Source organism: Cygnus atratus, chromosome 27 (assembly GCF_013377495.2).
Source record: "Cygnus atratus isolate AKBS03 ecotype Queensland, Australia chromosome 27, CAtr_DNAZoo_HiC_assembly, whole genome shotgun sequence".
In the NCBI taxonomy this organism is placed as follows: Eukaryota; Metazoa; Chordata; class Aves; order Anseriformes; family Anatidae; genus Cygnus; species Cygnus atratus.
In genome coordinates this window covers 4,319,184-4,331,639 of record NC_066388.1, presented here as the reverse complement: position 1 = coordinate 4,331,639, position 12,456 = coordinate 4,319,184, and the positions used below count along the sequence as shown (strand labels likewise).

General features: G+C 61.7%; 2 protein-coding genes across 3 annotated transcripts in view; one reads left to right on the top strand and one right to left on the bottom strand.

Annotated features, from left to right (window-relative positions):
- ANXA4 (annexin A4) overlaps window positions 1-12,456 on the bottom strand; it is a 76,965-nt gene that overhangs the window by 64,084 nt on the left and 425 nt on the right. Inside the window, exon 1 of one of the 2 annotated variants that reach the window (XM_050715814.1) lies at window positions 3,172-3,289. The exons of the other annotated variant lie outside the window; for it this stretch is intronic. The gene's annotated coding sequence lies outside the window, so the exon portion shown is untranslated. Of the gene's footprint in view, window positions 1-3,171; window positions 3,290-12,456 lie in introns of those variants that run through there. 2 annotated transcript variants of the gene reach the window in all.
- On the top strand, window positions 5,576-8,175 carry LOC126913584 (proline-rich protein 36-like). The gene is made up of 3 exons (XM_050715719.1): window positions 5,576-6,383; window positions 6,488-6,669; window positions 6,736-8,175. Exons 1-3 carry the CDS (start codon window positions 5,576-5,578, stop codon window positions 8,173-8,175), a joined length of 2,430 nt encoding a protein of 809 aa, XP_050571676.1.

The following is a 12,456-nucleotide window of genomic DNA, read 5'->3' as shown; positions in this document are numbered from 1 at the left end:
GAGCCTTTGCTTTAAAAATGTGGGGTTGGAGCTTTAAAAATTGTGGGGTTGGAGACTTTGCTTTAAAACATTGTGGGATTGGGGCTTTGCTTTAAAAAACTGAGGGACTGGAGTCTTTGCTATCAAAATTGTGGGGTTGGAGCCCTCGCTGTAAAAAATGTGGATTTTATTTTTGGTCTTTTGAAGGTCCTGCTCAATGTTTTGGGCTGTCACAGCGGAGACGCCTTCCTAAATCCCAGCCTCGTTGGGACTTGGGGCACCCCAGGGACGGTGACACCCGAGGGACGGTGACACCCCGGGCACGGTGACGCCGCCAGCGGCCCGTAATCTCCCCGTCGCGCCCCGTCCCGCCGGCTGCCTGCTGCCCCGCGATAAGGCCAGGGATTTCCGAGCCGCTGCGCTTCGTTAGGGCTCCGCTAATTAACCACCCCCCACCTTGGCCAACCCTGGGCACAAAAAACAGGGGAAAAAAAAACACTTTTTGGGTACAGGAGGAGGCAGGAGGTTTCGGGATGAGCTGGTTGACTGCAGTCGCCCCTAAAACACCCAGACTTTTTTTTTTGGTGTGTTTTGTTTTATTTTTTTGGGGGGTGACGCCCCCGGCCCCCCCCCAGCCACGTTTATCTGGTTCTCTGGGGTGAGTCACCCCGGGGCAGGGCCGGGTTTTGGGGTGTGGGCCCCCCCCGCACCTCAGTGGGGCCTTGTCTTAAAGGGGGGGGCCTTTTTTGGGGGGCAGGGGGCCCTTTTGGGGGGCAGGGGGCCCTTTTGGGGGGGTTCTGTTTTGGGGTGTCCCCAGCTTTTGGGGGGGTCTCTTGGGTGTTTGGGTTGTGGGGGGTGCTTCCTTGGGGGCACCTGGGGGGGATTTTTTGGGGGGTCCCTCCTTCTGGGGGGGGATTTTGGGGTTCCCCTGTCTGGGAGGGGTCCTGATTTTTTTTGGGGGGGGGGGCCTGGGGGGGTTTCGGGCCTGTGGGATAGGCCCTGGCCCTGAGGTTTGGATTTTGGGGGGGGTCCCAGCTTCTGGGGGGGGGGAGGTCTTGGGGGTACCCCTGCCTGGGGGGGGATCCTGGGGGCGGTCCTGGGGGGGTTCCCTGCCTGGGGGGGGGGCTTTGGCCCTGGGGGGGGGATTTTGGGGGGGCCCTGCTCCGTGGGGGGGTCATGGGGGGGTCCCAGCTTGCGATGGCGGCGGCGGCGGAGGCGGCAGCGGGGGGGGAGGAGGAGGAGGCGGCGGCGGCGGCGACCCCGGGGGCCGCATCCAGCTGCTGCTGGCGGCCGCCGAGTTCCTGGAGCGGCGGGAGCTCGGGAACGGCTCTGCCCCGGCGGCTTCCTCCGGCGGTGCCGGTGGGTCCCGGGAGGAGGCTCCGGTGTTAGCGGCGGCTCCTTGCCGGGGTGGCCCCGCCGAGGCCGAGCACGGGTACGCCTCGGTGCTGCCCGGCGGAGAGCGGAGAGGGGCCGGGAGATAGCAGCGGACACATTATGACCTAGACCGCAGGAAAATCTCTTACGGAAAGCTAAAGGCAGCTTTCTATTTCTTTTTTTCATTTGCTTTACCCAGAACCTAAATAATGGCTTAGAATTTCACAGAAGCTTTTCCAACACTTTTACCGTTCAGTTGGTTTGTACACAGAAGCAGAACGAGCTGGTTTAACAAGTAGATTTGATGGCAAAAGAAATGTCAATAAACAAGGAAAAGAGGAAGAGAGGCAGAAAAGTTTTGAGTGAAATACGATGGCAGAAGGAAAGCCAAACTGAAGGAAATGATACATACGCTGGATTCAGGGCAAACGGCCCTGCGATAGGAAACCACAGCAGCAATAAAACAGCAATGTCACACTGAAGAGTGACTGTGTTAAAGATTCCGATTTCTTCATCCACATTAAACATCCCTGGGAATAAAAAGAGCAGAGCCCTGCAAAAGGCAGCGGTGCTAACCCTGCTGTGCAAGCTGGAAACGCTTTTTTGTTCCAGCATGTTTGTGTCTGTGGTGCCATAAGGAAAAAGGCACTGAGCTTACAGGCGCAAGAGCTCAGCACTTTTTTGGCAATGGTCCCTGCCCCTGAACACCTTCCACAGGCAGCAGCGTCCCCATCAGCAGCTCAAGCCAGGGCACCGGAAGGATAAAGCTCCCCTGCGCGCTCCCTTTGCTAGTGCAGGGAAGGAAGGAACTGCTCGGTCGGATTTGCCACTGCTCTGCCGCTTACCACAACCCCTGGCCCACAGCTCAAACGGCAAAAAACAGCTTCAGGGCCGGAGGAACGCTTAACTCTGTGTGCTGAAGAATTCAATTACGCACGCATACAGCCAGCTAGCAAGGCACCAAGGTGCCCCGGCTAACCCCGTCCCGATCGCGTTTGCTCCAAACCGCACCGAAGGGCTGGGCTTGCTGACACACCACGCCTGGTGCCCTGCCTTGGAACGGGCTCAAGGCACAGTGGCCAGGTGGCAGAACGCATCCCCTCCCTTATTCCAAGCTCTGCCACAGCCGAGCTTTTTTCACGGCAGGCTTTATCGGAGAAGCACGGAATTTCTCAGTCTGCGCCGATGCCCTTTAAAAGCAGAATCCAACGCGAACATCGTTTCTCAGAGAACAGCCGAAACTTGGGCGTGTTCTGGCCGATTCCAACACCCGGCCGTGTTTCCCTGACCGTGCGCTGAGCACCCACAGCTCCGCAGGATGTGACCCCAAGCCTTTTACCCCAGCCTCGGAGCACAGGGACGCTGCCAGCCCCGCACCCAGGACCTGCGGTGGAAAACCCCAGGGCACCCAGCGGGCTCGTCCCTTCGCTGGGGGGCACCTCCGGCTTCTCCCGGGGCCAGACCAGCCAGCCTGCTCCCCCCTAGCCCTGTGCTGCCCCCCAGGGATACCCGGGGACCCCCAGGGCTGCCCGGGGACCCCAGCGAGCGGCAGCGCCCCAAACCCCTCCGCAGCGCCCAGCGGGGAGGGCCCGCAGCCGCCACAGGGCGCAGCGGGGCTCGGAAGCCACACGGGGGGCACCGGCCCCGCGCCCCCTTCCCGTGACCGGGCCCCCCCCCACCCCCGGCCCGCGCCCTCCGGGGCTGTCCCCGCAGGCCCGGCCCCGGCGCTTCGGCCCGGCCCGGGGCTGCCCCAGGCCCGCGGAGCCGCCCGGGGGAACCGGGGCGGGGGGGGGGAACCGCAGGGGGCCCGGCACTCACCGGCAGTCCCGGGGGAGCCCGGGCGGCGGCGGGGCACGGCTCGGCACGGCTCGGCACGGCCGGGGCAGGGCTCGGCACGGCCCCCGCCCCGCCGCGGGGTGGGACTGCCGGGGCCGAGCCGCTTCTCCCGGCTGAGCCCGGCCCCCGGAGCCCTGCCTGGGGCCTCGCGGGGGGGTGGGCGGGCAGCGCCCGGTGCCCCCCCCTCCCATTTGCTCCAGCACCCCCCGCAAAGGGCTTTTATTTATTTATTTATTTATTTATTTATTTTTTCTCGGGGGGGGGGGGGACGACAGCCGCAAAACGTGCGGGGGAACCTCGACTCCAGCCCCCCGCCCCTGGTGCTGGACCCGTGCTGCGGGCAGGATGCGAGCCCGGGACCCTGGGCCAGGCCGGGGGGGCTGTGGGGGGGCTTTCGGGGGGCTGTGGGGGAGTGTGGGGAGCTGTGGGGGGGCTGCTGTGAGGGGGCTGTGGGTGGGGTTGTGGGGGGCTGTGGGGGAGCTGTGAAGGGGCTGTGGGGGGGCTCTGAGGGAGCTGTGGGGGGCTCTGGGGCGCTCTGGGGGGGCTGTGGGGGGTTATGGGGGAGCTGTGGGGGGCTGTGCGGCCTGCGGGGACCGGGGGCGCTCGGTGCCGGAGCTGCTTTGGGGAGCTCCGGGCGGCGCTGGGCACCGGGGGACCGGGGGGGGTGGGGAGCAGCCGCGGCCCGACCGCGGGGATCGTGTGGGGGGGGGGAACGGGGGAGGGAGGGGGGTGGAGGGAGCGTTGGGCACCGCCGTGACGTCACGCGGGCGTGACGTCACCAGGAGGCCGCCACCGCACCGCGCCCCCTGGCGGAAGGCACCGCGGCGGTCCGCCGGCCACTGACGTCATCGGCGCTGGAGTGGCGTCACCCAGTGCATTAGTTATTAGCGCAAATGATTTCCGCTTTATCGCCATTTCTCGTCCCCATGGCCTTGTTACAGAGCTTGGTATCTACACATTCACCTCATTCGTCACAGTATTCCTGGTGATGAGAGAAGTTGAGATAAAGGAGGAATCAAATGAAAACAGACCATTATGTACAGGACAGGAAACAGAGGTATGGACAATATATTTCAAACAGGACATTGGAGGACAATATATCTCAAACTGGACATTGGAACACAAGATAAAGAAATAATTAGCAAAAACCAGTCCTTGCGCTTAGGAAGAAAGCAAACTCAGCAGAATCCTGACCAAGGGTGAAAAGTACGCTGTGAGGAAGACTTATGGCCTTCCTCTCTGAGACCACCACCCACAGCCCGACGACCACTGCCCAGAATTGATGAGAGGATCTGCGCAGACGCAGGACACAAAAAACTAATTAGCATGAGAAGGGAGAGTAGGTGGGGTTAGATAATGAATATGTATAGGCATTAATAAAATATTCATCACTCTGCTGTATAAATTTGGGATGGCTTTTCACTTCAGGTATGCACGACAGGCGGAGAGATCCCCCGTGCATCCAGCGCTGCAATAAAGAATATACCACTTAAAGAAATTGGGCTATCGATCTTTGAATCGCTGGTACCGGTGACCTGTGTTGGTCTGGAATAAAGTGCAATCGTTAGCACGCCGAGTGTCCATGCCCTTGCATCTAACAGAATCGTACAAATCCCTGTTGGGATCTCTCTCTAGCTGTGGGCTGGCTAAGCTGTCCTTTGGATGGTGAAAACGGGAAATCACGGGCATGGGAAATGATGAGTGGGATGAGAAATGATTGCTGGGATGGGAAGACTTCCTTGGGCTGGAAATCCATGGGGCTAGGAAATGAAAGAGATGGGAAATCTTCCTTGGGATGGGAAAGCTTCCGTGGGAAGGCAAAGCATTGGGATGAGATACCTTCCTTGGGGAGGAAAGGCATTGGGATGGGAAATTTTCCTTGGGGAGGAAATCACTGGAAAGGAAAAGCATCGGGGTAGGGAAATCTCTCTTGGGATGGGAAATTATTGGGATGGGAAATCTTGAATGGGGTGGGTAAGATTCATTGGGGTAGGAAATACTTGGAAAAGAAATCCAAGGGATGGGAAGTCTTTGGGATGAGATCTCATTGGATTAAGAAACGCTTCGTGCTGATGGGAACTATTTTGCATGGGAATCTGTTGGGCCGTGAAATCGTCGGGATGGGAAATCACCGGGAGGATGAAAAGTCTTGGGATGGAAAATCCTTGGGAGGGGAAAGTGTTGGAGCGCGAAACCCTCCTGGGCCTGGCAAATGATGACTGGGACGGGAAAGGCTCACGGGGATGGAAAATGATTGCGCTGGGAAGCCCGCTGGGGTAGAGAAACTGCAATCACCACCAAGATGGCGGCGAGGGGCTGGTCAGCCGTTGGGATGGAACCCCCGTTGGCCGGGCTCCCCAACGAACCGCCCCACTCTCCAGCGACCATGGCAGGTACAGCAGCGGGCTCCCGCTCCTCCCGGGGCTGCGGCCCTGCCGGCGAGCCCAGCGCCCGAGAGCTCAGCCCAGCGCCCTTTTTCCTCACAGAGAGATTCCCCAGACGGCTGCCGCCGGTGCCGCAGATGCCCAACTCCCCCTTCGTTGTCCCAGCTGAGCCGCCAACGGTGGCTGCCTGGCTGCTGCCCTCCTTCCCCGCAGCGATGGCGGTGCCCTTGCAGCCCCCCCAGGTACCCACCCTCCCCTACGCGCTGCCCCAGGCCACCGTCTGGCACGTGGTGCCGGGGGTCCAGGGGCAGGTGCTGCAGCTCCCAGCCGTGGTGCAGCTGCCGCCTGGGGGGCACCTCCCACCCGAGGGGCACCACCTGCAGCTGGTGCAGCTCCCCGCCGTGGGGCATAACCTGCAGCTGGTGCAGCTCCCCCACACCGCTCCTCCCTGTGCCCCTGTCTGCCAGTGGGGACAGCCCACGGTGACGGGGACACTGGTGCCCCACCATGCGCTGGGGCTGGGGCCCAGGGCCGTGCTCCACGGGGAGCCCCTGCACCCCGCAGGCACCTGCCTGTTGCAGGCCCCCGCCCACCCCGGCCCCCCGCCACCCCTCGTCCCGGGGCCTCGGCTCCGGGGGCAGGCGCTCCCCACGCCCCGCACCGTGACCAGCAGCCAGGGGCAGCTGCCGGAGCCCTGCGACCGCGCCGTGGGGCTCAGCAAGGACCAGGGGCCCCCGCTGCCTCACCCCACTCCCCCCGAGCCTTTCCTGGCTCCATCAACCTGCAGCACCCAGACGGCGACGCCCCATGGTGAGTTTGGCGCTGGCACAGCCGGCCACTTGTCGCCCCACACCCATGAGCCATGGGAAAGCTGACATCGCCCGTCTTGGGGGATTTTCTTGCGTCGTCCTCAGCGGCGACAGCCCCGGAGGTGCCTGAGGAGCCCCCGCAGCTGCCCGAGCTGGGCCCTGATGCCTTCGCCGAGGCCTTTCCAGAGCTGGCAGGGGACAGCCAGCAGCTGCAGCACGCGCAGGACCAGCTCCTGGCCGACCTGGACATCCCCGGCATGGAGGAGCTGCTCAGCTGGCTCGAGGCCGTGGAGCCCCAGGACGCCTTCCCCGGTGTCCCCAGCAGTCCTGCCCTCAGCCGCTTCCTCTCCCAGCTGCCCGACCTCTCCGAGGACATCGAGGAGCCGAGCACGCAGGGACTGGAAGCCACAGGAGCCCTCGGTGAGGTACCCTCAACCCCTGGGGTGTACCCCGAGAAGGTTGGGGGCGGGCTGTCGGTGCAGTCCCCTGTTGTGCCGGCAGCGAGCCCCCCCCTCAGCTCTGCAGCCCGTCCCCTGCCCAGTGCCCGTAGTAGACCCCTACCCAATCCACCCCTGAGTCCCCCCAAGAGGTCCCCTGACACCCAAGTCCTCAGTTCCCTTAGTAGACCCCTGCCCAAACCCCCCCAGAGTTCCCTCAAGAACCACCCCAACTCCAAGGTCCTCAGTGACCAGAGGAGACCCCTGCCCAAATGCCCCCTGGGTCCCCTCAAGAGCCCCCTGGCTGCCCCTGCGTCCACCGGCACCAAGCGGGGGGCCAAGCGCCCCGCGCCCACCAGCACCCCCGGGACAGCGGAGAGCTCCCAGCACAAGAGGCCAGCAACAGAGAAACCCCCCGGCAAGGAGAGGAAGATGCTGCTGGGCCAGGGTGTCGAAGGCCCCAAGACGCCTTGCCAGGGACGCCGTGCCAGGGACGCCGGCATGTCCAAGGCCCCAGGACGCCGTGGCAGCAGCAGGCAAGAGGGCAGCGGCAGGCAGCAGCCAGCGACCGACAACTCCCGGGCGCGCAGCAAGAGAGCCCGAAGCCCGGGGGCTGCTGGGGGGCAAGGAGCAGCGTCGCCGCCTCCCCGCAGAGCACGGCTGCTGCCGGAGACTCCGAGCGGGGAGCCCCGTGCCGTGCGGCCCCAGGACAGGCTCTGTCCCCAAGCCGTCAGGGCCAAGATGCTGCAGCGCCAGCACCTGGGGACAAAGACCCCCAGCGAGACTTTGCAGCCGCTGGGGGCCAGGGCGAAGGCGCTGGGGCCAGTGCGCCAGCTGCCCTGTGCGCAGCCGCAGCCCACCTCCGGCGGCCCCAGCAGCATGCCCAGGGCCCCGCCGACAGTGCCAGGCTCCAGCGCTGCGCCCGCTGCCCCCCAGTCCCCAGCTGGCGGCAAAGAAAAGGTGGTGCCGGCACCACCAGGCAGCACGGCGTCAACAGGGGACGCTGCCCTAGAGCAGGCGCCCAGAGCGCCGTGCCTGCCGGCCGCGGGGGGCCAAGCGCAGCGGGGGGCTCTGCCCACACAGCCACGCACGCTGCAGCCCCCGGCACGGCCCCGCGTGGACTACGTGCCCTGCGTGGGGCCCTGGGCGCGCAGCCACGCGGCGCCCACGCCGCTGGAGGAGCAGGAGGCGTCGGTGCCCATCACGCCGCAGCAGCGTCCTGAGCGGGAGCGCCTGAAGAAGCTGGCCCAGGAGGAGCGGCAGCGGGCGGCCCAGCAGACGAAGATCGGCCCTGTGCAATTCTTCGCGCAGCGGCAGAAAGACAGGGCCATAGCCAAGTATTACGGCTACCCGTGAGCCTGCGCTCCTCGACGGCCCCTGCAGCACCCAGTGGTGCTGAGCTCAGCACGCAGGCACAGAGACCTCTGCAGGCGCCTGCTCCAGCTTCAGCCGCGCTCTTCAGCCCTTGCCCCTCTCGCTTGCCCTTACCCTTCTTTAGTGCTGGAGCTAGGCAGTGTTTCTCACTGTCAGGGATGGGCAACGGCGGGGGGGATGGGAAATGGGGGGGTCACGAATGAGTGTTGGGAGTGTTGCGATGGAAGCTGTTGGGCTGGGCAATACCTGGGATGGGCAAGTTTGGGCATGGGAACTGCTTGTTGGGACACAAAATGGCAGGGATTGAAAACTTATTTCTTCTTTTCCGGTCCTTTCTCTGCTTTATTGCCTTCTTTCTGAAATTACTCTCGTGTAGGTGTTCACTCAGCAGCGCCTCTGCCTGCAGTTGTTCTGGCAGTGGGATGCCGAGCGGGATGCAGCCCGCTCCCGCTGCCCATGCTCAGTCCGTGAATGGATGTGGGCATGGCCAGCACGGACGGGAGAAAATGGGTGGATGGGCGGGTGGATGGATGGATGGATGGATGGATGGATGGATGGGAGTTGGGAACTGAGCCTTGGGATCAGCAATGGGAGGTTGCTGGGATAGGAAATGATCAGTGGGATGGGAAGTCATGACGGCGATGGGAATTCATTAGTGTGAAATGATGGGATGGGAAATTGCTAGGACGGGTGATCACGGTGGTGATAGGAGATCATTAGGCTGGGAAAAATTGTTGACATTAATAAATGTTATTGATTGTCTTTTGAATTTCTTGTATTATTTTTATTATTTTCTATTCCTCTATTATTAAACTCTTTATCAATGCCTATGGGTTTTTATTTTCCTTCCGATTCTCTGCATGTTCACTCAGGATGGGGGGACATGAGCGAACAGATGTGTCGCTTGCCCCTCGCCCTCTTCAGTGTTCCCCACTCAGGGATGGGCAACGTGGGGATGGGAAATGGGGGGGTCCCGACCGAAGGCAGGTTGCACAGCCCCAGGAGGTGGCAGCACAGCCCCAGGAGCCGCCGGCCCCACCTCGGGCTCGTCTCATCCCGGAGAGGAACCGCGGGTGGGGCAACGGAGGCCCCAGGAAATATTTGCCTTTTTTCCCCCTAAAAAAAAAAAGGGGGAAATGGGGCTGGTGCCCCCTTGCTGCTGCACCCTATGGGGACACCGCAAAGACGTCTGCGGGGAGGGTCCTGATGCCTAAAAGCCCTCTAATTCCCAGCAAACACACGAGGTTATCGAATAAATTAAGACGTAGATGAGTGCGTCCAGCCCGGGACTGGGGCCTTTGCTGGAAAAAAATGTGGGATTGGGATCTTTACTATCAAAATTGTGGGATTGGAGACTTGGCTTTAAAAATTGGTTGGAGCCTTTGCTATCAAAATTGGGATTGGAGCCTTTGCTTTAAAAATGTGGGGTTGGAGCCTTTAAAAATTGTGGGGTTGGAGACTTTGCTTTAAAACATTGTGGGATTGGGGCTTTGCTTTAAAAAACTGAGGGACTGGAGTCTTTGCTATCAAAATTGTGGGGTTGGAGCCCTCGCTGTAAAAAATGTGGATTTTATTTTTGGTCTTTTGAAGGTCCTGCTCAATGTTTTGGGCTGTCACAGCGGAGACGCCTTCCTAAATCCCAGCCTCGTTGGGACTTGGGGCACCCCAGGGACGGTGACACCCGAGGGACGGTGACACCCCGGGCACGGTGACGCCGCCAGCGGCCCGTAATCTCCCCGTCGCGCCCCGTCCCGCCGGCTGCCTGCTGCCCCGCGATAAGGCCAGGGATTTCCGAGCCGCTGCGCTTCGTTAGGGCTCCGCTAATTAACCACCCCCCACCTTGGCCAACCCTGGGCACAAAAAACAGGGGAAAAAAAAACACTTTTTGGGTACAGGAGGAGGCAGGAGGTTTCGGGATGAGCTGGTTGACTGCAGTCGCCCCTAAAACACCCAGACTTTTTTTTTGGTGTGTTTTGTTTTATTTTTTTGGGGGGTGACGCCCCCGGCCCCCCCCAGCCACGTTTATCTGGTTCTCTGGGGTGAGTCACCCCGGGGCAGGGCCGGGTTTTGGGGTGTGGGCCCCCCCCGCACCTCAGTGGGGCCTTGTCTTAAAGGGGGGGGCCTTTTTTGGGGGGCAGGGGGCCCTTTTGGGGGGCAGGGGGCCCTTTTGGGGGGGTTCTGTTTTGGGGTGTCCCCAGCTTTTGGGGGGGTCTCTTGGGTGTTTGGGTTGTGGGGGGTGCTTCCTTGGGGGCACCTGGGGGGGATTTTTTGGGGGGTCCCTCCTTCTGGGGGGGGATTTTGGGGTTCCCCTGTCTGGGAGGGGTCCTGATTTTTTTTGGGGGGGGGGGCTGGGGGGTTTCGGGCCTGTGGGATAGGCCCTGGCCCTGAGGTTTGGATTTTGGGGGGGGTCCCAGCTTCTGGGGGGGGGAGGTCTTGGGGGTACCCCTGCCTGGGGGGGGATCCTGGGGGCGGTCCTGGGGGGGTTCCCTGCCTGGGGGGGGGGCTTTGGCCCTGGGGGGGGGATTTTGGGGGGGCCCTGCTCCGTGGGGGGGTCATGGGGGGGTCCCAGCTTGCGATGGCGGCGGCGGCGGAGGCGGCAGCGGGGGGGGGAGGAGGAGGAGGCGGCGGCGGCGGCGACCCCGGGGGCCGCATCCAGCTGCTGCTGGCGGCCGCCGAGTTCCTGGAGCGGCGGGAGCTCGGGAACGGCTCTGCCCCGGCGGCTTCCTCCGGCGGTGCCGGTGGGTCCCGGGAGGAGGCTCCGGTGTTAGCGGCGGCTCCTTGCCGGGGTGGCCCCGCCGAGGCCGAGCACGGGTACGCCTCGGTGCTGCCCGGCGGAGAGCGGAGAGGGGCCGGGAGATAGCAGCGGACACATTATGACCTAGACCGCAGGAAAATCTCTTACGGAAAGCTAAAGGCAGCTTTCTATTTCTTTTTTTCATTTGCTTTACCCAGAACCTAAATAATGGCTTAGAATTTCACAGAAGCTTTTCCAACACTTTTACCGTTCAGTTGGTTTGTACACAGAAGCAGAACGAGCTGGTTTAACAAGTAGATTTGATGGCAAAAGAAATGTCAATAAACAAGGAAAAGAGGAAGAGAGGCAGAAAAGTTTTGAGTGAAATACGATGGCAGAAGGAAAGCCAAACTGAAGGAAATGATACATACGCTGGATTCAGGGCAAACGGCCCTGCGATAGGAAACCACAGCAGCAATAAAACAGCAATGTCACACTGAAGAGTGACTGTGTTAAAGATTCCGATTTCTTCATCCACATTAAACATCCCTGGGAATAAAAAGAGCAGAGCCCTGCAAAAGGCAGCGGTGCTAACCCTGCTGTGCAAGCTGGAAACGCTTTTTTGTTCCAGCATGTTTGTGTCTGTGGTGCCATAAGGAAAAAGGCACTGAGCTTACAGGCGCAAGAGCTCAGCACTTTTTTGGCAATGGTCCCTGCCCCTGAACACCTTCCACAGGCAGCAGCGTCCCCATCAGCAGCTCAAGCCAGGGCACCGGAAGGATAAAGCTCCCCTGCGCGCTCCCTTTGCTAGTGCAGGGAAGGAAGGAACTGCTCGGTCGGATTTGCCACTGCTCTGCCGCTTACCACAACCCCTGGCCCACAGCTCAAACGGCAAAAAACAGCTTCAGGGCCGGAGGAACGCTTAACTCTGTGTGCTGAAGAATTCAATTACGCACGCATACAGCCAGCTAGCAAGGCACCAAGGTGCCCCGGCTAACCCCGTCCCGATCGCGTTTGCTCCAAACCGCACCGAAGGGCTGGGCTTGCTGACACACCACGCCTGGTGCCCTGCCTTGGAACGGGCTCAAGGCACAGTGGCCAGGTGGCAGAACGCATCCCCTCCCTTATTCCAAGCTCTGCCACAGCCGAGCTTTTTTCACGGCAGGCTTTATCGGAGAAGCACGGAATTTCTCAGTCTGCGCCGATGCCCTTTAAAAGCAGAATCCAACGCGAACATCGTTTCTCAGAGAACAGCCGAAACTTGGGCGTGTTCTGGCCGATTCCAACACCCGGCCGTGTTTCCCTGACCGTGCGCTGAGCACCCACAGCTCCGCAGGATGTGACCCCAAGCCTTTTACCCCAGCCTCGGAGCACAGGGACGCTGCCAGCCCCGCACCCAGGACCTGCGGTGGAAAACCCCAGGGCACCCAGCGGGCTCGTCCCTTCGCTGGGGGGCACCTCCGGCTTCTCCCGGGGCCAGACCAGCCAGCCTGCTCCCCCCTAGCCCTGTGCTGCCCCCCAGGGATACC

Bases quoted from the DNA above. Each gene is read 5' to 3' on its own strand.
- LOC126913584 (XM_050715719.1), top strand. From the start codon at position 5,576: ATGGCAGGTACAGCAGCGGGCTCCCGCTCCTCCCGGGGCTGCGGCCCT. The intron at 6,384-6,487 runs GTGAGTTTGGCG...CGTCGTCCTCAG, and splicing joins CCAGACGGCGACGCCCCATG to CGGCGACAGCCCCGGAGGTG. The intron at 6,670-6,735 runs GTGGAGCCCCAG...TTCCTCTCCCAG, and splicing joins TGCTCAGCTGGCTCGAGGCC to CTGCCCGACCTCTCCGAGGA.